The sequence below is a fragment of the Condylostylus longicornis genome, unplaced genomic scaffold (genome assembly GCF_029603195.1).
Source record: "Condylostylus longicornis isolate FDR11 unplaced genomic scaffold, ASM2960319v2 ptg000013l, whole genome shotgun sequence".
In the NCBI taxonomy this organism is placed as follows: Eukaryota; Metazoa; Arthropoda; class Insecta; order Diptera; family Dolichopodidae; genus Condylostylus; species Condylostylus longicornis.
Genome location: NW_026577982.1, coordinates 14,950,382 through 14,974,381, shown reverse-complemented (window position 1 = coordinate 14,974,381; position 24,000 = coordinate 14,950,382). Strand labels below are relative to the sequence as shown.

Here is a 24,000-nt window from a genome sequence, read left to right as displayed (position 1 = left end):
TTATTTTGCCTTTTGTAAATTTCATATTAGTATTTTAATATTGCAATAAACTAACTATGTATAAGAAATTTAAGATTCTTTATGAAATATTTTATGAAAATACATTACAGTTTTGAATGTGAATGAAATTTGGAAATATTTTGAATTCTATTTCAATTTAAATATTTTATACTAGAGATTTAAGTCAAAAATTAGTTATTAAACTAAATAAGGAGCTTTGTTGATTGCTTAAATTTTGAAAATAGGCTGTTGTTCTGTTACTAAATTAGTTTAGTTTAAAAAAATCCGAAGTTAAGGAAAATTATGGGTTAAGTATGAAGCTTTTTAACTGGTTTCTTATATATGGGTAGCAATTCTAGAGAGATAAACTGAGTTTCTAATAAATTAGTGTCTTCACATTGTACTGCGAACTGCATCTATCCCATGAAATTAATAAAGAACCAATTTAAAATAATTTTAAAGTGAAACTTTTCGCTTTAACAAGTAAAAATTCAAGAATTCTGATAAATTTCTATAAAGTTAATAAAATTACTACTATAATAAAATTTATTATATAAAAATTTTTTAATAATATGAACAAACTTTAATATGTTTGCTTTTTTTTTAACTTTTTCTAGTAGAATGATTTTTTGTAACATTTTTTACAGCATGTTTAACTTTTGCTTTGTGCGTTACGAGTATAACAAAATTCAAAAATGAATTCATTTACTTTATAATTTCATTATAATTTTATATAGGGCTGAGAGTGTAAAACTTTTTGGAATCAACAATTCACCATTTTAATAAAGGAAAATATTATATTGTTTTGTTTTTGCACATAGGCTCTAAGTAAAAAATTTAATTAAAACATTTTCTACTCAAACTACCAAATTTAAAACTTGTTGCGTCCTTAAACATTATTTTTATATTTTAATGTTGTTTTTTTTTCGAAATTTTGCCACAATTTAACAAAATATTTTTAAAGAATTTTTCTTGTTTCCATACATAAATGTTTTTTTCATTCCAAAATAATTTTAATTCTTGGCTATCCTTAAAAATTTCTATTTACTATAATTGCTGTAATAATTTTTAATTTAAATTACAAGTTAAATAAAGAAAGAAAAAACAAAAGGAAAATAAGTAAAAATCCTTGTTTATTCAAATATAAATATTAAGAATCAAAAAAATATATAATATATACATATTTTGTATTTTAAAATATCCTTAGGACATGCTTAATTTAAAATTTAAAAGCAAATATTTTTAATTATTTGAAAGTTTTTTTTTCTCACTCTTTACAATAAAATCAGGACAACTGTGCATACAATGTTTGTATGAAATTAAGAATTTTTTCTTATCAGAACCCGTACAACATGAGTAACTGGAGTTCAATAAATAGGGTTTCTAGGGTATATTCTTAATGTATAGAAAATATAGTAGCAAAATATTAATTAGCTGTAAAAATTTACGGTCAATGAAAATTAAAAAAAAAAAAAGTTAAAAAAAGAATTTTAATTTTCCGTATAATTATTTTGAAATTATTATATGAATAAAAATAGAAATTAAATATTTTGACTAAGGCTATGAATTTTCTTGATCATAAAGCTCATAGTGTAATTATTGTGCAGGGAAATATTATTATATAAATACATGAATGTTATTTAATCTGCTTGAATTCGGCAACTTGGGATACTTTATGCTTTTATTTATAATTTCGAATTGTTATATTTATTGTAGAACAATAATATGACCAATCTGGAAAAAATATTATGCTCTTTCAAACGATAGAACACAGCATTTTATTTTTATCCTACTTCGCTCCTTGAAGTTGTATAGGGCTGGTGCACGATATTGTTAATATAACCATGAATCAGTTTCTAACGTCATTGAGATTACTATGTAGGTGACGAGCCTACCGTAGTTTAGAATACAGCATAATTTTTCCCTCTTCAAATATAAAAGCTGATCTGGCTGAAATACTCGTATGGAAAATTCTGACTTCAAATTGTTGATTTCAGGATTTTTTAACTACTGTAGTCAAAGTCATATTTAAAAATTTAAACGCATTTTTTTTATAAAATTCGTATATAAAATTTGAAGTTTAGATTTGGATAGACTCGAAGACGGGTATTTATTTCTAAAAACTGTGAGTCTATTGTAATGAATTTGATAGTTCGCCACCAGCTTGAAAACCATATCAAAATAATAAGCTTTTCAACAAAAGTACGCTTTTATATTCCCATTATTCGCGAATAAATCGTAATTTTTATGTTAAAATGTATCCGTATAAAACTAAATCTGTTTATACACACGTATATTGAAAGAAAAACAGAAACACTAAAATTTCTTCGTTAGCATATTTCCATATAACAAACACCAATATTAAGGAATTCCCACATATTCCAAATAAAATTGAAATTATAAATAAAATTCATAAGCCGACCTGAATTTCTGGATTTTTATATACTTAAAGTGTATTGAATCTGGGTGCGTAAAATATACGCGTATGTATGTATTTCTATATATATACTTGTGCACATTGTTTTTAATTTGTGCTCAAATTATTTTGTATTTAATATGACATTTACAAAGAAATTCGTTTTTGCTTTTTTTTATTTTCATTTCAAATAAAATATGAAAACGAAATTAAAATATTTTCTATGCTTATGCCTTTTCTTTCTTTCTTTTTGTTTTTGAAAACAAGGACTCGTTTTAAGTAAAATAAAGTATAAAATTTCGTTTTCCACCCTCTGACAAAGAGGCCCAGTTCTGTGTTGTTTTTTACGTTTATAAGCTATACATTTTATTTTTGTTGTTCTTAATTAAATTGTATGAAAAAAAGAATTAAAAACTTTTATGAGAAAATTTTTGTAAACGATGTAAAAGGCGCAAATAAAACAACAAAAACAAAACCAGAAAAACATTAAAAATAAAGTCGTGCGATATTGCGTTAAGGTGTTAATTGTTGCGCTAAAGTCCTTTTTCTTTCTGGTCCACATTTGTTTTGAATGCAAAAAATAAAACAGAAAACAAAGGAAAAATTTAAATTAAAATAAATCCTCGATTCGTGATTTTTTAATTTACAAAACTGTTAACACGTATTCATTTTCGCGTGTTCTTTTTTCCTTCCTTGTACTTCATTTTCATTAAAGCTCCTTTGTATTTTTACATAGTAAAAATAAAAAGCGGAACGAACTGAAAACGTTCCTTATATTTTTGTTTTACATATTAATAAGATTAATGCGAAATATTTAATATTAAAGACTTTATGGAATTTAAGAATTTCGTTTTCAGGAGGAAAAGAAAAACTCATGATTTTTACTTCGGAATGATTTTTGTAACTTGAAACATTTTAATATTAGATTTAATTTATGATAAGTTAAAAATAATGTTGTTGTTTTGCTTTTTTGTTGCTGTTTTTGGTTTTGATTAATGTCCAAGAGTCCAAGAAACGAAAATTTCATTTTCTCATGTTTTCTACTTCTTTTTCTTCATTTTAATGATTAATTTATGAGAGCATAATTCATTTTTAAGTAATTCAATGTTTCATTTTTGCTGTAAGGACATTAAATAAGAAAATTCTCGTTCCTATACTGACCTATAGCCTGACTGGCTTGCTAACTTATGCAAAAGCATAACCTTTTTGTAACTTTCAGTTTTGATTTCGGGATAATAAATGAGGAAATATTTAAATTCAGATGAGATTTTTTTAGATTAAAGAAATTTTGGACAATGTGTTCTCGTTAAATATTTTTTTTTTATTTTATTAACTTTTTGATATGTAGTTAAATTTTATGTTCTTTAAAATTTTTTTAAATATTTTAAGAAAGTTAAGATAAGGTACATTACAGATTTTGAATATGAAAGATGAATCAGAAATTTTTGTGTGTATGCGGTATATATAGGATTTTGAGAAATTGTGAGAGAAATTGTTGAATTGTAAATTAATTGGAAATGAATAACATTTAAAGAAAAACATTGGGTTTAATTAATTTGACTTGAAAAATTTTTGAAGTGAACCTTGAATTTTAATTTTTTTGAAAAATTGCATATGTTACGGGGCAAATTGCTTTATTAACAAATAAATGTTTTCCCCCTAATATATGCAATTTTTTGGTATGCGAAAAACTATTTTCCAATTTTGGATTTCAAATTAACCAATTATTATATTTTGTACGGATTGTGTCATAAATTAAATTGCTGTAGGTTTTGAAATTTAAATTTTCGTTTAAATTTTTGTTGAGTATAAAAATAGGATAAATTTATTGAACGTTATTGGAGTGAATAAATATTTACAAATTTATATAAAAAAAATATTCCAATATTCTTGAAAAGAGTGTTTGAGTAAAGTCCTTTTGTTTTTTTTTTTTTAATTATATTAAATACCTTGTCCTGAGTAGTGTTTACTATTATCGTAATTTTAAAAATATCAAACGAAATATTTTTTATTTTAGTTGTTTTCATGCCTTTAGGCAGTCTTTAATTTTAAAAATTTTAAAAATTAATTAACAATATTAATTTTTTTTTTAAATTTAAAATGAAGTTTGCATTTATTTAATGTACACTAATTTTTTTATTTTTGCAGCTAAATTGGAGCAAACTGTGTGCCTAACGGAGGAGTGCGTAAGAACAGGTGAGTAATGTTAAATATTAATTTAGTTTTCATCTTTTTTTTTTCAAATAATTTAAAATTAAATTTAAAGTACATAAATTGATTGACTTGATTCAATGATGTTTTTATTTTAGTATTCGAGTTTGAAATACAATAAATTGTATCGAAATTCAATCATGCTATTGTTAAATAGAAAGATAAAGACCAAAATAGATTAGAAATCAGAAATATTTTTTTAATTTTTCATTTTTATCCCCAGAATTTTCATGTTATTACCATTATATTTAATTTAATACATATATAAATTCAATATAATGTATATATGAAACATTTTCTTAAATAAATAAAATTAACAATTGGGATCACAATTATGATATGATAAATTAAATATTATACTTATCCTAGTTATTCTATGGGGAAATTAAAAATATTTTATATAGCTTAGAAGAGATTATAATTAAAAACTTTCTTTTTAATTATATTATAGAGGGAGTAATGAAAATTTAATAATATTTTGTGGATTTAAAATTAGTTGAATATTATGGTTTTAAAATTTATTTTGTTAATGACATGAGATTTATATATAATTATTAGGAATAACAAAAGGCTATTAAAAAATTTATTCTAGAAATAGAAAATCGATAGATAGTTAAGAAATTCTACATTGTTCTATTCTATTCTTAATAAAATTTTTGAAAATTAATGAGGTAAAGTTTGTTATAACTTTCTTAATAGCAACATTAAATTTGTACATTTACTAAGAAGGTGAAATAGGTTGCAAGTACAGAATTAAATTATTCTTAAATAAAAATTTAAGAGAATTTTGTTGAAAAAATATTGAAATTTGAGCTATTTTGTATATAACACATAGATTTCTCAAGTAATTGAGTAGAACTAAGTAAATTAATTAAAATTTCGTAAGCAAATTTTGTACTTTAGTCAAAATTGAAATTTGTCATTTTTATGTTTGAGCATTGCCACAGAAATGTGGTTACAGAAGCGGCAATGAACTAAAACAAAAAAATTTTCGTATTATTGATTTTAAACGAATGGTGTTTGATATAGAATTTTGGAGGCGTTAAACACAAGGTGTCAACTAATTTGGCAAATCAATGCACCTCTTATATTAATTAATTGAAATAAAATGAAGAACTGCAAAATAAATACATATTTGAAAATAATTAATTAACATATATAATGTGCATATGGTAGGCGAATATTTATACAAGAATAAATAGATGCATATACATACACTCATACATATATTATATTGTATAACTTAAAAATAACTTAAAAATATTATGAACAAATGTATAAACCAATTATACAATATATATTATGTTTTACATACATACATTTATAAATATATGGTAGATTCATAGATACTATATTCGTAGATTCTAAGGGAACCGAGTGGGACAGGAGTAACCCCCCAAGCCACCGCAGCCATTTTTGACTTATTGTAGCCCACCCACTCTCCCGTCTATAATATCCCCGTCCCAATCACAAAGCCGGAGATATCCCTAAGGGAGTTGGACAACAGTTCCCGAACACTTAGGGACCCATGCACAAGACAATTGCGGCGTGGAACAGCCAGTGCCAACAGTCGCAGACAATGTGCACGGCGGTCTCATCGCCACCCCCATAAAATCTGCATAGGGGGGAGCCCGACTTCCCCAGCCTATGCAGGTAGTATTTCACTGGGCAGTGCCCCGTGAAGAAATTCGTAATAGTGCGAACCCGGCTCCTGCTTATCCCCAGCAACTCTGCGGTGAATCCGCTGGAGCACGCCGAAAGCAACACTTTCGCATGACGGCACCCTTTCGTGTCCCGCCAATGACGGCCGCATTCCGCCGCGAGCAGGCAGGCAAACCTGGCCCCCACGGCGGAAGAAGGCAGACCGCAGAAAGGCAGCGGCTACACAAAGTCAGCCCCAGATCCCTTCCGCGCCAGCTCATCGGCAACTTCGTTGCCCGCATGGCCACTATGGCCCGGCACCCAAATGAGCGTCACTCTGTTCTCCGATGCCAATTCCATAAGTGCAGCGAGGCAGCTCCAGATCAGCTTGGATGTAACCTGAGCTGAACGAAGCGCCAGCAGTGCAGCCCTGCTGTCTAAGAACACATAGATGGTGCGGTTTCTATACCCCCTTTCCAAATTGATTCTCAGACAGATCTCTATTGCATGTATTTCGGCCTGGAACACTGTGTAATACGGGTCAAGGGTTGCACATACACGTCCATCAATCGGGAAACAGAACCCTGTACATGTGGACGAAGTTGTACCGCGGCAGACAGGTATCCGACATGGTTATTCTAAGAATCGGATCGCTCTCAATGAAGTCTCTGTGAGTTCTGTGGGCCAACTTTAGTCCTGCCCCGTCCTCGCCAGAGAGAAGTCGGTAAGTCACTAGCCGAGCTTCCTTCAATCCGACCATCACCTCCAATGCAGCGGTGGGAGCCGTCCGCATTGCCCCGGTCACTCCCAGGCAGGCTCGTTAATCTATCGCTACTTCTGCGTCTGGTGAAGTCGACTAAAGTGCTCTTGCTTAGATTTATATTTAACTTAACGCCTTTGCACCACCTTTCCACAACACGTAAATTTTGCTGTACAAGATCAGAAATAGTGCTCTCAAATTTTCCCCGCGCGACGAAGGCCACATCGTCGGCGTATCCCCAGATCATCCACCACAATGAACCACAGGTGGGGCGAAAGAACCCCGCTCTGCGGACATCCTTTTGCAGCGGAGATGAAGAGTATATCATCAGCTATGGCGGACTTACTAATCCTATCCTGTAGCATCCGATTAACCCATCTGCTAGTTGTCGCATCAATCCCTCGTTTGTGCAACGACTCACAGATGACATGATATGGGGTGTTGTCAAAAGCTCCCTCTATATCAAGGAAGCAGCCAACTGCCACCTCCCGCACCTCCAGTGAGTTTTCAAGGACCCCCAACAGACTCTGCAGAGTGAGTACAGTAGACCTTCCCGACTGATAGGCGTACTGAGATTCATGCAAGGGATTGCTTCCCAGTTCATCGTCCCGTAAAAATCTATCAATCACTTTTTCCATTGCTTTCAATAGAAAAGAAGTAAGGCTGATTGCACGGAATGACCTTGGGTGATTGCTTGGTCGCTTACCCACCTTCGGAATATACGTCACTTTAGCCACCCTCCATGCCTGAGGGATGTAACCCCACTCATAGCTGGCACGAAAAATTTCCAACAGTGCTCTGGCGATATATTGGAAACCCCTCTGCAAAAATGCAGGATATATCCCGTCATCACCTGGAGATTTGAAGGGCCTGAAAGAGAAAACAGCCCATCTAATCCTGCCCATCGTGAAAACTATGCGGGATCGTTGCCAGTCATCCCTCCTGGGCCAGGATGCCCTCGGTTCAATGACCGCATTTGAGTGATTCCGAAGAATCTTCGAGTCAGGAAAGTGCGTTGACGCCATAAGCTCCAACGTCTGCTTTCCGTTCTCAGTCATGGAGCCATCAGGACGTTCCATTAGGCCCAACCCGCTAGCATATTTTTTGGAAAGCACCCTGTGAAGACGCGCACTGCTGGAGAGTTCATCAATGCCCTTGCAGAACACCCTCTACGAGATTCTCTTCGCTTTCCTAATTTCTTTATTGTATTTTGTGAGTGAGTCTTTATACTCTTCCCACGAACCCGACGCCTTGGCCTTATTGAATAGCTTTCTGGTCTTTAGTCTAAGCCTTGAAAGCTCTTCATTCCACCACGGGCACTTCCTATTGCTCCGCCTCGGCTTAGCGCGGCAGCTCCCGTGGTAGGCATTATTAATAGCCGCCGTCAGGGCCTCGCTGGCCAGTTTGATCATTCATAACCATTAATTTATTGCTATATATAAATTCAAGTAGGCACTCACCTCTTTTGTTTATATTGCTGCTTCCCCAGACGGTGTGTTGGGCATTGGCATCACTTCCTATTATAAGTTGGAAGTTCCTCCTTCCACAAAAGTCCACTAGATCCTTCAGTTGCTCGTCCGAGTGGACACAGTCCCCCGGGAGGTAGGATGAGCAGCCCCCGGAGGACTTCATCTACCAACGCAGCTACTTGATCCTTAGAACAGTAATCTGGAATGGGAAAATACGTTAGCCTTTTACTAAACAAAATGCAAGCCCTAGGCCTGCCCTCAATTGTATTATCATACAATTGCTCACCTGTTAGGCCCTTAACCTGATCCTTCACTATGTAAGGCTCTTGGATAAGGGCAATATCGAGGTGATCCTTCATAAATCTATGAGCTAGAACATCGGTAGATGCGCTAGCATGCTGTAGGTTTATTTGGATGCACCTCACAGCCATATCATTTCCTCCGGCTCTTGTCTATGGGCTTTGGCCCTTTAGACAACGGCTTTACATGAGCCTTGCTTCCCATTGCCGCCTTTTTACACATCTTGGTGGGCGCCTGCCCTGCCACAGCGTCTTTTGCCGTCCCAGGTGCCACGCTAGCCCCTCCAACAGCAAATACAGAAGCAGTTCTGGGCTCCCGATAGGCTTGAGCCTTTTGGTTCACTCGGGACGCTTGTATTTGGTGTGCTGGTCGATGGTCTTTCCGTTTCCCTTGCCGCCATTTTCGGAGCGACTTCAGACTTTCCAATGAGTTTTGGCTCTTTTGGTTGGCCTGAAGTGCTCGTCGTTATTGCGGTGGGCGTTGGTTTTTTATTTTGTCCTGCACTGCCGCCAGCACCTTGAGAGGATTTTCTTCCTTTAACCCGAACGGTAACACGGAAGAAATTCAGGAAAAGTCGAAACTCCGCTTTCCGTAGATCTTCCAATCCGGAATCATCCACGGAAAAGGTGATGGAGCAGCCCCCGTCCTTTTCCTTATCCATCCTCAGCACCCTCCAGGAACTTATCTTGAGGCCGGGATTTTGCTTCCCTATCCTACTTAGAAATTTGTCCCTGGAGAGACTGACGGTTGTCTCGTCCTTTGGTACGTAGGTGACGCAGACATGCTGTTTGGGCATGTTGTCGCCATCTACGTCGCAACCGTCTCAAGGCTTTATCTTCCTGCAGACACTGGTTATCCACTCAATGGTGTTTTGATTGTTGCATGTTACGTAAATCCACCCGTCCCTTTGCAACGGTGCAGTGAATTGTGGATGAGAGTCCACAACTTTATCCATTTCATCCGTGATGGCTACTTTTATTTTCCCCATCTGAACTTCGGATAGCCTTTCCTCTGGATGCAGTCTATGAGTGATGGCCACCTTGACCTGTGCTACTGCATCCCGATTAGAAGTCATTTTCGGGTTTTGTTGAGGAATGTTCCCAGGGACCTTTTCCTCAACATTGCCCTTCATCGACCTCTTTTTTGAGGGCCCTGCAGGGGTGTTGCTTTTCGACCTTTCCCTCTTCTGGGTATGGTCGGCCACAACACCCGATCCGCAGGTCTTCAGCTTTTTCAGACTTTCCTTCTCATATCTGCGAGCTTCCTCTGGGGACATGCCATCTCTGATATAAGCCGCGATACGCCGCTTGTTTGCACCAGAGAAATATTGTTTTTTTCCGCTGATGTCCAACCTTTTCAGGTCCTCCTCAGTTTGTTGGATAATAGGTCCAAGAGGATCCTGATTATCCGTCTTCAACGGAGGCGCCGCCTTTTCCTCTACTGGTGTGAGAAGGAGTTCCTCCTCTGCGTCAGTCGAGAGAAGCTCTGGTTCCGAAGACCCTTGAGCACTAACTGGTTTTGTATTAATGTTGTCCTTAGTATTGTTGTTGTTGTTGTAATTGTCACTGTTGTTGTTGTTGTTGTTGCAGTTGTTGTGTTCGGCACAGTTGTTGTTCTTGTTGTTGCTGTTTTTGTTGTTATTGTTTATGTTCTCCATTTTTGGTCCCACGAATAGCGCGGGAAAGTAAAGTCACCCATGGCAGAGCCCGGCATACCATGGGAAGGCTCGTTTAAACTGGAGGGCGCCTGGTATCTAGAGACCGCATACTAACGATTAAGCTCCCCCTTAGCCACGCAGTCATCGACATATGCTGTTTCACCTTGACTTGAAACTCACAAAGCAAGAGGCTCGCCGCGAGACATGACCACGACACGAACGTAACTTTGATCGTTTCAATCACCCCTTTATCCTCCGCCATTACCAGGGCCCACCACTAGGAGGTGACAGTGCGGTTTTGGGCCCCTAAATATATGGTAAATATATGATAATATATGGTAAATATATGATAAACTTACTTTTTCGCTGAATAATTTTCAATAAGTTTTTCGTTGACACAAAACAATCAAATGTGTAATATGAGAAAAAATTGAAGTGAATGTGATGTGTTCTGTCATATCTTAAACACTCTAAATGCAGATAATAAATCTAACAAAATAACTTATCTTCTTTCTACATATATGTTTGTATTTTAATAGAATTTGAAGCGGAAAATTTGATTTCACGCAAACTACATAAATTTACAATTATATGCACGTATACGCGATTCTATATGTAGCTTTACGACAATTTAATTGAAAGAGTTTTTCATTTATTATATTTTGTTATGAAAATATATATTGTTATGAAAATATATTTGGTACGTCCCACAAGTTATTAAAATATTAATATTATTAAATTTCTTTCATCTTGTTAAAGTGGGAAATATCCGAAACTCGCCTAATGACAATTGTATGCTCTTTTTTTAAATGAAAAATTTATTTTCTATTTTCACAAAAATTAATTTTGTCCTATAAATGTCACAGCAGGTATTTTGAAAATACTGACAGAAATAACTGCGTTATTAACCCCAGTATATGCTACTACTGGTGTTATCCCGGTATACTACTGCTAACTCCCTAGGGTTCGTTATTATCTCATACTAAAAATAATATTATACATAAAACATCACAATGTAATCAAATTTTCGATACCAAAAAATAATCGTTTGATTACAAGTAAATTTGCACTCCATTTTGGGATCCTCATCTACCAAAAGGCAACACAACTTTCATAAAAAAAAATTTGTACCGCATGTTAAAAGTTTGAAACCAGCCTTACACCAGTCAAACTTTGCCAATTTATTAACCGGACTGCGTATTTTATTAGAACGTATAAAAATTAAAGAAGAGAAAATCATTATTTCTGAGTGGAAATCTACTTCTCGCTTCACATATTACGTATGGGATGTGTGCATTGTGTTTCACGTCTTAAGCTTTTCTCGTTGCAATTTCGAAATAAATACACAATGAAAGCGAAAAAGTACGAGTGTTTCTTGTTTACCTATTTCTTTTACATTACACTGCATACACTAAGTCTAAATATATAGACAACTTTGAATTTAATTAACTTTTCTATATTATGTTTGCTATGCTGTTAGATTAAAAACTGAATTGTTCAATCATTTTTCGCTCGTTATTTTCACGATAAATTTTCTTTGAATGAAAAAAAAACTATTTCTTATTTTCTCGATATTTTTTATTTTTGAAATTCTGCTCAGTATCGATAATGCTTTCTATACACATACATAGTTTGTTTAGGATACTTGGTTTTTCGAAATGAATTTGATGATGAAAAAAAATCGAAATCATTTAAAAAAGAAATTTAAAACTTTTTGAAAAAAAAAAACACTTAGTAAGAGGATTTCATAGGCGGATTGAATTTTTGTTGAAATGAAATGAAGTGCTATCGTTTCAGATTAAAATACAGCGTTGAAATGTTTCAGTATAGAAAAGTAATTACAATAGAATTGAAACTATATAGCGCTAATTAATTGATTCGTTTGTTCATTGCAATTGGTGTAGTAAAAGAATATTAATCGAATTTTCTTATTGTTTTTTTTTTTAATTTGGATAAATTGGAAATAATGAATATATTTCTGCGACGTAACGTGTGTGATGAAGTAATTTATACATTTGTATTCGAGTGATTTCTATATACAAAAATGACAACGACTGTTAATAGATATTTTTAAATAAAACTACTTTCAGCGGCGACGGACTCTAAATATTTGAAGATGGATATTGTGATGTAAGTAGATTAAATTTTTCGCTTCGAAATTTAGCAAGAAACGCGCTACAAAAAATAATTTTTTTTGTAGTTTTTCATTTTACACGATGTCAATTTTCCTGTCGGGTTGCTTTCATTGCACTCTTTACTCGTAGAGTACTCACTCTTTCATTGTAGAGTGCACTACAGTTAATCAAATTATCATAATCATACAGTATTTCTGAGAAATGTTTGAGGTTTAAAATTCTCTTCACATTTAAAAGAATCACTTAATTTTTCGGGGAAGTGTACGTTTTTCATGAGCGAATTGTACAGCTTGTTTTAAAGTATTTGAAAATCGGTTTAATCAAATAAACAACGTGACCGATTTTATTCTGATCACATGGCAATATTGTCGTATATTTTTTGGTGCATGAAATTTATTAAATTTACTGTGGGCTCGCATATATGTTTATTAAGGCAATAGAATTTCTAAATAATTAATTGCCACTATGTAATGTGTACATTCGTGTACAAACGATTTTTAGCCAAGAAAATATAAAAACTAAACACACTTTATCATTGGACTCAGCAATGATAAATTCATCAGCACTACAAAAAAAAAAATTTATAAAAATTACCCTAATTAATCTGTGTTCCTATTAATATTAATAATGATGGTCTACTTTGTAAATATTTTGCCCATATAGAAATTGTAATTAAATGCCTCCAATTTTAACAAAAAATTCTATTTAAAAAAAAATATCTAGTGTGTATGTATATGTGGCCGTGTACGTTAATTTATTTATTCTGAGATAAAAAAAAATTACATTTTGCTTTCATAAATATCAAAATGAAAGGACATAAACAGATTAAATCCTGTCAAAGAAAAATGCTTTTTTTGTTTTTTTTTTCTATTCACCATTCTTTGTTATTATTGTGCTGTTAAGGTCGATGCGTTGTTTTCCTTCTATTGAAATTTATTCTATTGGAACCTTTATAAAATGTCCAAATAAAAGAAATTTTAAAAACACTAATACATGCATGCCTATACAGTGAAGGATTGAACGTGTTAAAGAATTTTCTTTTGGTTAACAAATACATTTAAAATTTTATACCAAAATTAAATTCTAAGAACAGTAAGCCCTCATCATTCTTTTGAATACCAAATTTTATAATAGATCGGAAATATATTTTTTAAATTTTTTCTTATTATCTAAAACTACCAGACCAGAAGTATTTTGCGAGGAAATAGAATTGGAAATATTTGCTACGTTGCTGTATTACAGTAGAGCAACTAAAGAGGTCGTAGTGGCCATAGCTATGAACAAGGATTTTTTGAAATGACAACTTCCGAAGGAGGTAAGCTCGTGCCTTCAAAATATACATTTGAACTGGGGCCGTAGAAATGAACTGTTCAAAAATTTTATTTGCGTCTTTTGAGATTAGACAAATTTTGACGAAATTCTGAGGGAGCCCTTAAAACTGCCTTTGAGGAGCTCGTTAATTTTCACTAAGATTGTCCGATGGATTTGGCAAATGTTTCCGATTGATCTCCTGTTTACCTAGAACTAGATATAGGTTTGTTTAAGGCATCGCTTACCTCTTTTACTAGCTAACTTTTTAATTTGCCATTTTCAATTATATTGTAAGCATGAAGATTTCTGACGCATTGAAATGAAATCCAAAAAAATGTCTACGTACGTACTAAAAACATTATTACAAATTAGTCTCATCTACAATATCTAGGTACACAGTTAGCAACAATTTATGATTTTTCTGGTCTTGTTTACATTTCTATGAGCACAAAAACAATGATTACATTACACTACATTTTAGGTGTGTATTATTTTCTTTTTGTTATAATTTTACAATAGAATAAAGAATAAACAATTTATTGATCAGATTTATTTGTATAATAGACAAATATGTGGCACTGTACAACATGTAGAAATACATACACAATTATATTTAGATGTTATTAATATTTCCATATATAAATACATAAATATGTGCATACAAAAATTAATAAATATTTTAAGAGAAAAATAATAATAGTATTTTTACTGTAAAAATAGAAAATTCTAAAATAAAATTCGATAAATGAATTGGCCAAATATGGGCTAAAGAAACTCATACAATCACAAAATTCTATTCCATAACCAATTTTGTTTTGTATGTTCTACTTTGTATATTTATATACATATAAACGTATATACGCATATGACATGGCCATACATAAAATTTGAAACATACCAAATAGGCTTAACTATAATTCTAAATAGAACGTTAGAATTAAAAGGACTTTTTATGTTCCTATTTGTTTTTGGAATTATAATACTTAAATTATGTATTGTTAGTTATAAAATGTAAGGGGTACAATAAAACTTTATTTTTTTTATAGGTTATGTTTTTATGGTTTTGTTTAGTGATAGATTATTATTTGTGAAATGTGTGTCCTTTTTATAGTGTGAACATTTTTTTTTATTCTATATTGTGCCATTCGAAAAAGGGAAGTAATAATTAAGTAAGAATAAAAAAAAAAAACAAAATTATAAAATAAATGAAAGAAAGAAAACGACAATAATAAAATATTAAATTGGACGTTTAAATACAAAAAAAAGGATAATAGAAAATTTCTATATTCTATACATAGATGGCTACTAGTACATGCTATACCATACTCTATTTAATAACATTATACATACGTATATAGTTACTAAATATGAAAGGGAATTTAGTAGTTATCCTTTTGCTTGCTAAGGGATTTATTGATTTATTGAGACATATTACATAGGGTATTAATTTTTATTTATTTATTTATTTTATAATATTAATTTAATTTTACGTTTTTAGTTTATGAAAGTTTGTATGTATATAATTTGTGTATTTTGTTCGTTCTGTATGTGGTCACAAATTAATTTTGATTTGAAATTTTGTTCTTTGTTTTAAAAGTAAGTAATTAATGTCAAATAACATATATGTACGTACTGTATGGTTACGGATTTAAAAACTTTTGTGAAAGTACGACAAGGGTTATTGGTGAGATTTGGAATGTTCTATAGGAAAATTATTTTTTTTTTTGTAAAATTTGTGAATTAGATATTTTGCAACTTATAAATGATTTTTAGAGTATTATTAATTTAAGAGATTTGTTTGCCTAATTGCGTTCTAGAGCACATTGAAGTTTGCGAATTTTGTTATAATTTGTGTCGCATGGATTACATGGATTTACTTGTTAAGGCCAATTGTGTAAGTAGTGGGAACTAATGTTATATTGCATATAGTTTAGACTTGCATAGATTTAGACAAAAAACGGGGAATCCTAGTAATGACTCCTCTGCACCACAATATTTATCTTATTCTTAAGGAAAATTTTTGCTATTCAAGAAAAACTTAATTTGAGTGACAGGTTACGAGGGTCACTATTTATATTTCGGGTCTAGCAATAAAAAACAAACATTTATCATTGGAAATGGTTTTATTGTTTTTCAAAATATTCCCCATGAAGATCAATACACTTTTGCATGCGCTGAAACCAATTTTCGTAGCACTTATTCCACTCCGATTGAGACACCTCCAAAACATGGTTTTTGAACGCATCGACTGCTTCTTCAGGTGTTGAAAATCGTTGTCCACGCATTTTTTTTTTGATGTGAGGGAATAAGAAGAAGTCATTGGGTGCTAAATCAGGACTGTACGGCGGATGACCCATCAATTCGACATTTTGAGTGCTCAAATAGTCCATTGTTTCAGCTGATTTGTGAGAGCTTGCATTGTCATGATGAAGAATGATTCGCCGGCGCTTGTTTGTTTTCCTTATTTCTTCGAAAACTTTCGGCAAACAGATGGTGGTGTACCATTCAGAATTGACCGTCCTACGTTCCACTAAAGGTACTGTGGCCACATGACCGGTTATACCAAAAAAAAACGCGATCATTTGCTTCGATGTGCTTCTTCCACGAACAACTTTTGTTGGATTTGGAGATCCATGATTCATCACCTGTGACTATCTTATAAATGTCTTTTGACGCACCGCGATTGAATTTTTTCAACATTTCTTTGCTCCAATCGACACGAGCCTTCTTTTGTGCAATCGTCAAATTTTTTGGGATCCATCGACAACACACCTTTTTCACGGCAAGATGTTCATGCAATATCTTATGTACGCTGGTGGAACTAATGCCCAAGGATGCCTCAATCTCACAGTATGTCACATGCCGGTCCATCATTATCATTTCGCGCACAGCATCGATGGTTTCCGGCAAAACGACCGAAATTGGCCGACCTTCACGAAATTCATCCTGGAGCGAACGGCGTCCGAAACCAAACTCTTGGTACCAGCGATTTACAGTGGTTTTTGATGGTGCTTCATCACCAAAAGTCGAAACAAGTTGATCGAGACACTCTTGTCTCGATAATCCGCGCCGAAAATCGTAAAAAATCATCGCACGAAAATTTTCACGGGACAATTCCATTTTTTGACCGAGATGAATTTTTCAAGTCACTGTAAACAAAACAATTCGCGCTCGAATGACAAAACGTTCTGAGTGAAGTTGTCCTAAAAAATGTCAAACTTTCCAATGGAAGTGTCAGATTGCACCTGGCAGCACTAGTATTGCCAGGACCCGAAATATAAATAGTGACTCTAGTAGAAGTAAATCGTTATTTTTGTTGTGTTTTTTGCTGAAACTTTTAGTTTTAGTTTGATGAAGACTGTAAATATTCGACAGAATTGTGAAAAATTTTCAAGATTCCCAAGCTGCTTGTGGAAAAATACGCTGTTACCTCTTCTAAAATTAAATTATTTAAATTAACTTCAATTTATTTTATTCAGATTTTAAAATAGAAAAATCAATTTTCTATAATTTTTCTGCTAAATTTTACACTCATCTTATTTATTCAAGTACCAAAGAGTTTTTCTTTAAATCTAAAAATTATTTTTATACGATTGATCTACAAATATATTTTATATGTGCCCTTGAATATTTTACACATAAATTATACGATTTTTATATTGAAAAATAAAAATAAGATTTTATATTTCTATTTTTTTAAAGAATTTTTATTTCTTTTTTTTTGTGTAATTTTTCCAAGGATAAGATTAAATATTCACTTTGCTTGAGTTATCTATCTAGGTACTTATGAACTTATTTTTATATTTGCTTTATTTTATTATTTTATACAAATCTTATAAACTATTCATCATATATCACAATTTTCATTTCATATAATTTCAAATTTAGAATGAATTTTCGATAAATAATTGACGTATATTCGATTTAGAAATTATAGTATAGCTATAAAATTTGTTATCTTATTCCTTGAATCCAAATAATTCAATTGAATTTTAAATTTTAATGTTGTATAAATTTATTTTGTATATATGAATGTGTGGGATTTCTGTTTCCAATTCAAAGTTGAATTTAAAACGATGATCCATTTCATTTCTGTATATGTGAGAAAAGAAATGTTAAGTTAAGAGGGTAATTAAATTTCTAAATATTTTTTCGAATTAAATCGTCATATTATATTACGAAGACACATGACATTAAGTTGATCCCTTCTTTTATCAAGAAATTTTTTAATTTCTTTTTGTTTTAATATGAAAATCATTCAAATATATTTTATGTATGATTATAAAGCAAAATATATGAGAGTTAGTGAAGAACAGGATACAAAAATCGGAAATCCAATAAATCTTGAAGTTTTTCTTTTATATATATTCGTACATATATAACATATAGGGTCAATCAATCAAAACTGTTGATTTAACTTTTGTCTCATGGTTTAATCACTATACACGGATAATCGAATAATGACCATTATTCGACTTCCCTATATAGTCAAGATGTTCGTTTCAGATAGGTCGGCCTCAAGTTTACTCTGTATTATGTAGCTAAATTGAATATCGGGGATGGTTTGGTTAAATAAATCAATACCAAAAGTAGCAAAATAGTAAGATATTTTTAATTGAAGTGGGGGTCTGGCTGAATTAATCACTAATATAAACCAATCAACCAAAAAAAATTTGAGATTGTTAAATAATTGAATTTTTGTTGAATAGCGTGAAAAATATGCGTTGCTGGCAGGACATAAAAATGCACAGCTATGTTTCAAATTTGACTTTTGTTTTTGAAATTTAATATTTGTGTATAGCCATCAGAAATCGTACTCAACTGGTATATGGTTCAATTTCCATGTTGTGCTTACACCATCGTCATATAAAATTTTTAAAATTTTGGTCTTGCTTACAAGTAAACAAGGACACATGTTACTCACAACATTTATTATTTTGCTAAGCAAAAAAACTTTGTGTGTAACACAAATGCACAAAAAACTTTTGTATGTACGATTAATATTCAATGAAAATGTCAACAAGGGTATTAATTTAATATTGTGATTCAACATTTCTCATACAATATTCAGGCACATGTGTGTGTTGGGAAATTCTCTTTTTTTTGTACTAGAAAAACACAAAATATATGGAGGAAACCAAGAAAAAAAAACGAAAAATACATAAAAAAAATATGAAAAAAACGAAAAAAATAAAATCTAAATCCTGTTTGTTTCCTTTTTATAAGGATTTATTTTTATAATTCTTGCTTTCTTTTTAATATTTGAAAATTTGTTTCATTGAATGCGAGGGAAAATTTGATCCATAAAAATAATAAGAAAAAAGGAAATAAAACTAGACACGCATCCTTGACTTTCAATATTAAATGAAATTTTCATTTTTTTTTTTTTGGTAACCTATGAAATTAATTTAGATATGGTGAAATTGGTGATATGGTGAAATTATTTGTTTCTCTCTGATTTTTTTTTTCTGTGTATTTTTGGAATCTCATTTCCTTAAAAATATTTTTGTGGTTTTTAATATTTTTTTTGTGTGTGATTGCAAAAAAAATTTATTTTTGAAGTTAAAATGTACCACATAATTTCCGAGTATTTTTTTGTCTCTTTCTATTGTTCTTCTTGATTTTTTTTTGTAGGCGTCTTAATTCTTACGTCTCATCTATTGTTCAGAACGATATTAGAACAATGGTGAAAGAAAAATAAAAGAGGAAATGAAAAATGGTTTATGCTTATTAAATTCAAGATGCGGATATCCTTGTTATTGAATAATAAAAAAAAAAAAGAAAAATTAGAATAAAATTGAAAATTTTGTTATTTTAAATATAATTTTGGTTTTCTCGTTGTTGTTGTCTTGAGAAATAATTTAATTGATATGATTCTGAAAACCTATAAATATTAAATATTTCTTAAAAAAAATCAAAGTTATCGTAATTTAATTATTATAAAAGCAATCCGAAAGATAATTAGAGTCAGATTAAATTTTTAAAAGAAATTAATTAAATTTTAAATGTCATTTAATACACACAAAATAGTGCCTTATCCGCCCTCTTTAAATGACTTGATTTATCTCGAAGATTTTTAATAATAAAGTTTATTGAAATAAAAAAGAAAATAATTTTAATGAAAAATTTTCTTTTAAAGTTTTCACAAGAAAAAAAAAACTCAATATTGTCAACGAACAAAAGAACACAAAAACAATTTATCTTTTATATAATGGATTAAAATGGATGGTGGGGGTAAAATAAACAAAACGTACAATCAATTAATTGAAAAGCCTTAAGCAAAAATTAATTTAAAGAATTGTGTGCCATTAAGTGTAAAAATTTTCGAGTCAACAGAATCGTATTTTGTTCTTTAAAGTTTAACATCAAAGGTAAATACTTTGTCAATATGATGAATAAATTTGGATTAAAGCGAGAGTTTGTATATGAGCACATTTATTTAAATAATTCGATTTGTACTTATATTGTTCTACATGTTTACACAATTATAACATACAACATTGTTGTTGATACAATATATGTATATTAATAAGAATTAGAGCTAGAGTCGAACCAAGCGAGTAATAAGGTCAGTTCAGATAAATAAATTTTTTGTTTAAAAAAACATATTTGTCGTTAGTTTTTTCGTTAGAAAATTTAGGTAAACCTTGCAGTCTACACCAAATAAATGGCTGAAAATTTCAATTTATTTTGAAGGGTGATAACTTAAGAGAGGAAGAGGATAACAATGTGGTAATCTATATATAAATGGACGGTCGATTTGGTAATCTATACATAAATGAAAAACGATTTAAAAAAAAACGGACGAATAGAGTGCATTTATAATAAAGCATTATTTTATTTAATAATGACTGAAGAAATTTTATAAATTTATAATCACAGTAGTATTACGGAACGCTTTACGTATTAGCTAGAATTTCAAGTTTGGGTAGGGATTTTAGGAAAAAAAAAACAGCAGAAAAAGGAAGTTGTTGTTATATTTGAAAAAATTTGAGTTTCGTTCACCCTCGTCATTTAATTAATTCAATAAGGACTCTATCTTGACTAAAATAAAATTATTTAATATTATAAAACTTTTTTCTTGCATACTGGAAACCCCTACTCTGTCTGTTTTATTTTATAATAATAAAAAAACTTTTACAATTTTTATACCATTAATAAATCATCAAAAAGCGGATCACAAAAGAAAAAAAAATCTATCAATTAATCTAATAAACCCGCATTTTTATTAGATTAATGAATTCTATTTAATAAAATATATACTTAAATATGTATACTCAAATATGTATGTGCGTACAAAGCATATAAAACATCACTATGTTTGTGAAGAATAAACAAAGAAGAAAAATGTATAACGAAACATCGAATGCGGATTGAAGGGGGGAAAAACAAAACTAATTTATGTTCTGACACTAAAGGCAAAATCAATAATCACGTATTTATTATGTTTGTGTCAGCAAGAGTCAACATTATTAATATTAAAGTGTTATTGAATATGTGTTTAAGGTTTTTATAGAAGAAAATTATTTTGTAGTCGGTTGTCTTATATTCAATATTTTTTTTTTCCATTTTCTCCATTTTAAGTGTTGTCGGTGTATTTTGTAAGAAGAAAAGCTTTTTCCGCAGTACGAGCAATTTATCAGATTCACTCAAATAAGAGTTCCGATCTTCTGCTTTGTTTAATTTTTCTGACTTGTCAAAATTTTGATATGCTTAATTTATCTCGAAATATCCTAACAAGTTACTTATTTTTACAATTTAAAAATATTTTAGGAATTCATGTAAAATAGCAAAATATCAGAATTTTTGCTTTTATCATTGCTTGCATCCATGGAAAATTTATTGAATTATTAGATCAATACAGGATAATCTGCGTCTATAACACCAACTCATATACTTATTGTATGGAAAATGTTTATATTCTAAATAACCAATTTTTTTTTACTAATACACTATCTAAAAATTTTAACGAAAATCCTCAAAATTAAGATTGAATACCATATAGTAAGTTCTATTTAATTTTCTTAACAAGAATAAATGTTACTTTTACGACCTTCAAGAATACAAAAATTGTAATGTAAGTAGTTAAAATGTTTTCTTTTCTATCTTTATTTTCTAATATTTATCAAGTTTCTAACTATAGTTTAAATAGCTCTTTAAGTTTTCTTAGTTTTCTTTAAGTTTTCATTTTTATTACAAAGAGAGAAGATAAGAGGATTACGAGTATAACAATGATAAATAAATAAAAATATCAGAAAAGAAAAAACCAAATATTTCTCAATATTATTTTTTCTTATTAACTTTTCATTCATCGTAAAAAGGATATTAAAATGTTTACTTTATAATATGACTGATAACAACTTGAATGACTGGCTGTTCAAAAACGAAAGAAGAGCAAGAAAAACAAGACTTAAAAAGAATTGTAACACCTGTAAGGTTTTTTTTTTATTATTTCATCTTATTGGATTTTGTTTGAATTATTTATTTTTCGCACATATGCATACTCACATGTACATGAGTGTCTTATTAGCCCAAATTTATATATGCATAAGAAAATATTAAATAATTTTACAAAAATTAATTTTTCCCTATATTCATACAAAGGACTGGAATGTTATAGTCTGTGTGTGTGTTCTAAAATGTATACATATGTAGGTAGTAAACAAAGTTTTGTATGTGCATATGTTGATAAATACTTAATTTTGTAAATATGAGGAAAATCGGAAAAGTTTTAAATTTTAAAATAATTTAAAAAACAAAATCTCTTTATTTAAAAGAAATTAAATTTTACTTATGGGTTGAAAATTTTTTGGATTTCATAAAATTTGTAAAAGTTGAAGGGAATAAATAAAGTTTATTTATAAGTTTAGAGAAGTGAAATTATAAGATAAATTTGAATATGGTGAAGTTTTGAATGTAGAAAACTTTGATTTTAAAAAAAATTTTTAATTTCTTAAAGTTTTGCTAAAAAAATTTTGAGAATTTATAAAATTTCATATTTCATATTGTTCAATAGACTTTCAAGTACATATATAGTAATAAATAAATTAAATAATTCAAACAAATTTACATAATTAAAAATATTTATAAAAAGATCGGAAGTGAATTACACAAATAAATTTTCTAAATATTTACACAAATTTTAATTAATATTTTCAAAAATTTCTAATATTTTAGTTACTCGTAACAAAATTAATTGATTTTAGTGTTGGTATGTAAAATAACATCGTTTTCATTTTTTGTTCCTTTTTTTTTTTGAAAATTTTCAATAAACACTCGGCCAATATTAAATAAATATTGTGAATTTGGGGAGCATTTAACCTTATTATAAGGAAAACCATTAATATCAATGCCAATATAATAATGTATATATGTGAAAATAAATATTTAATAAGAGCCTTCGTACATATAATTAAACCTTGGAACACAAACAAAAAAAAAAACCAATATTTCAAGGATATTTTTATTATTATTGCCTTAGAATGATTGATGTTCACATTATTTGTTTTTAAGGATTATTAACATTTTGGGGTAACATTTGTGTTCAGTTGTTGAAATATTTAGTTAAGTAAATAAATATTAAGTAGTTGCTGGTGTATTATTATTGTATATAAGACGTGTATAAGTGGATAAAATTTTAAATATTTCATATTCTGTATGTTTTACACGCATTCATTAAATTAATGTTTTTGTTTATGTAAGTGGGTACATATTTTGAAAAATTATACAAGATATTAAAAGAGTAATTAATGATGTTCTTATGCAAAGTCCTTTAATATTAATAATTCAACATTTGTTAATGGAATCTAAAAAAATGTAAGTTGAATTATTGTCTATACCAAATTTTATTGCGTATTTTCAAACTTTTAAGATTAAACCAAAAGTAAATAATGTTATGGACGCTATTGACTATGTTGAATTTAGTAAAAAACTGGAGTTTTTCTTTAAAGCGGCGATTCTGAATAGAAGATTGACAACCTTCTTTTTAAGATTTCATGTCTCAATTTTATATGATATTGTATCAATTCACTCGCATTAATTCAATGGTTGCTAAATTACATAGCACAAATATGTTTTAAAAAATTTCAGGGCTATGCTTG

At 30.2% G+C, this 24,000-nt stretch overlaps 1 protein-coding gene across 2 annotated transcripts in view; it reads left to right on the top strand.

The window, feature by feature from the left end:
- The window catches only part of LOC129605224 (neprilysin-1), a 115,539-nt gene that overhangs the window by 58,666 nt on the left and 32,873 nt on the right, over positions 1–24,000 (top strand). For both annotated transcript variants that reach the window (XM_055514841.1, XM_055514842.1), the window contains one exon: positions 4,565–4,612. In XM_055514841.1, coding sequence (XP_055370816.1) covers positions 4,565–4,612 — 48 coding nt within the window. The remainder of the gene's footprint in view (positions 1–4,564; positions 4,613–24,000) is intronic.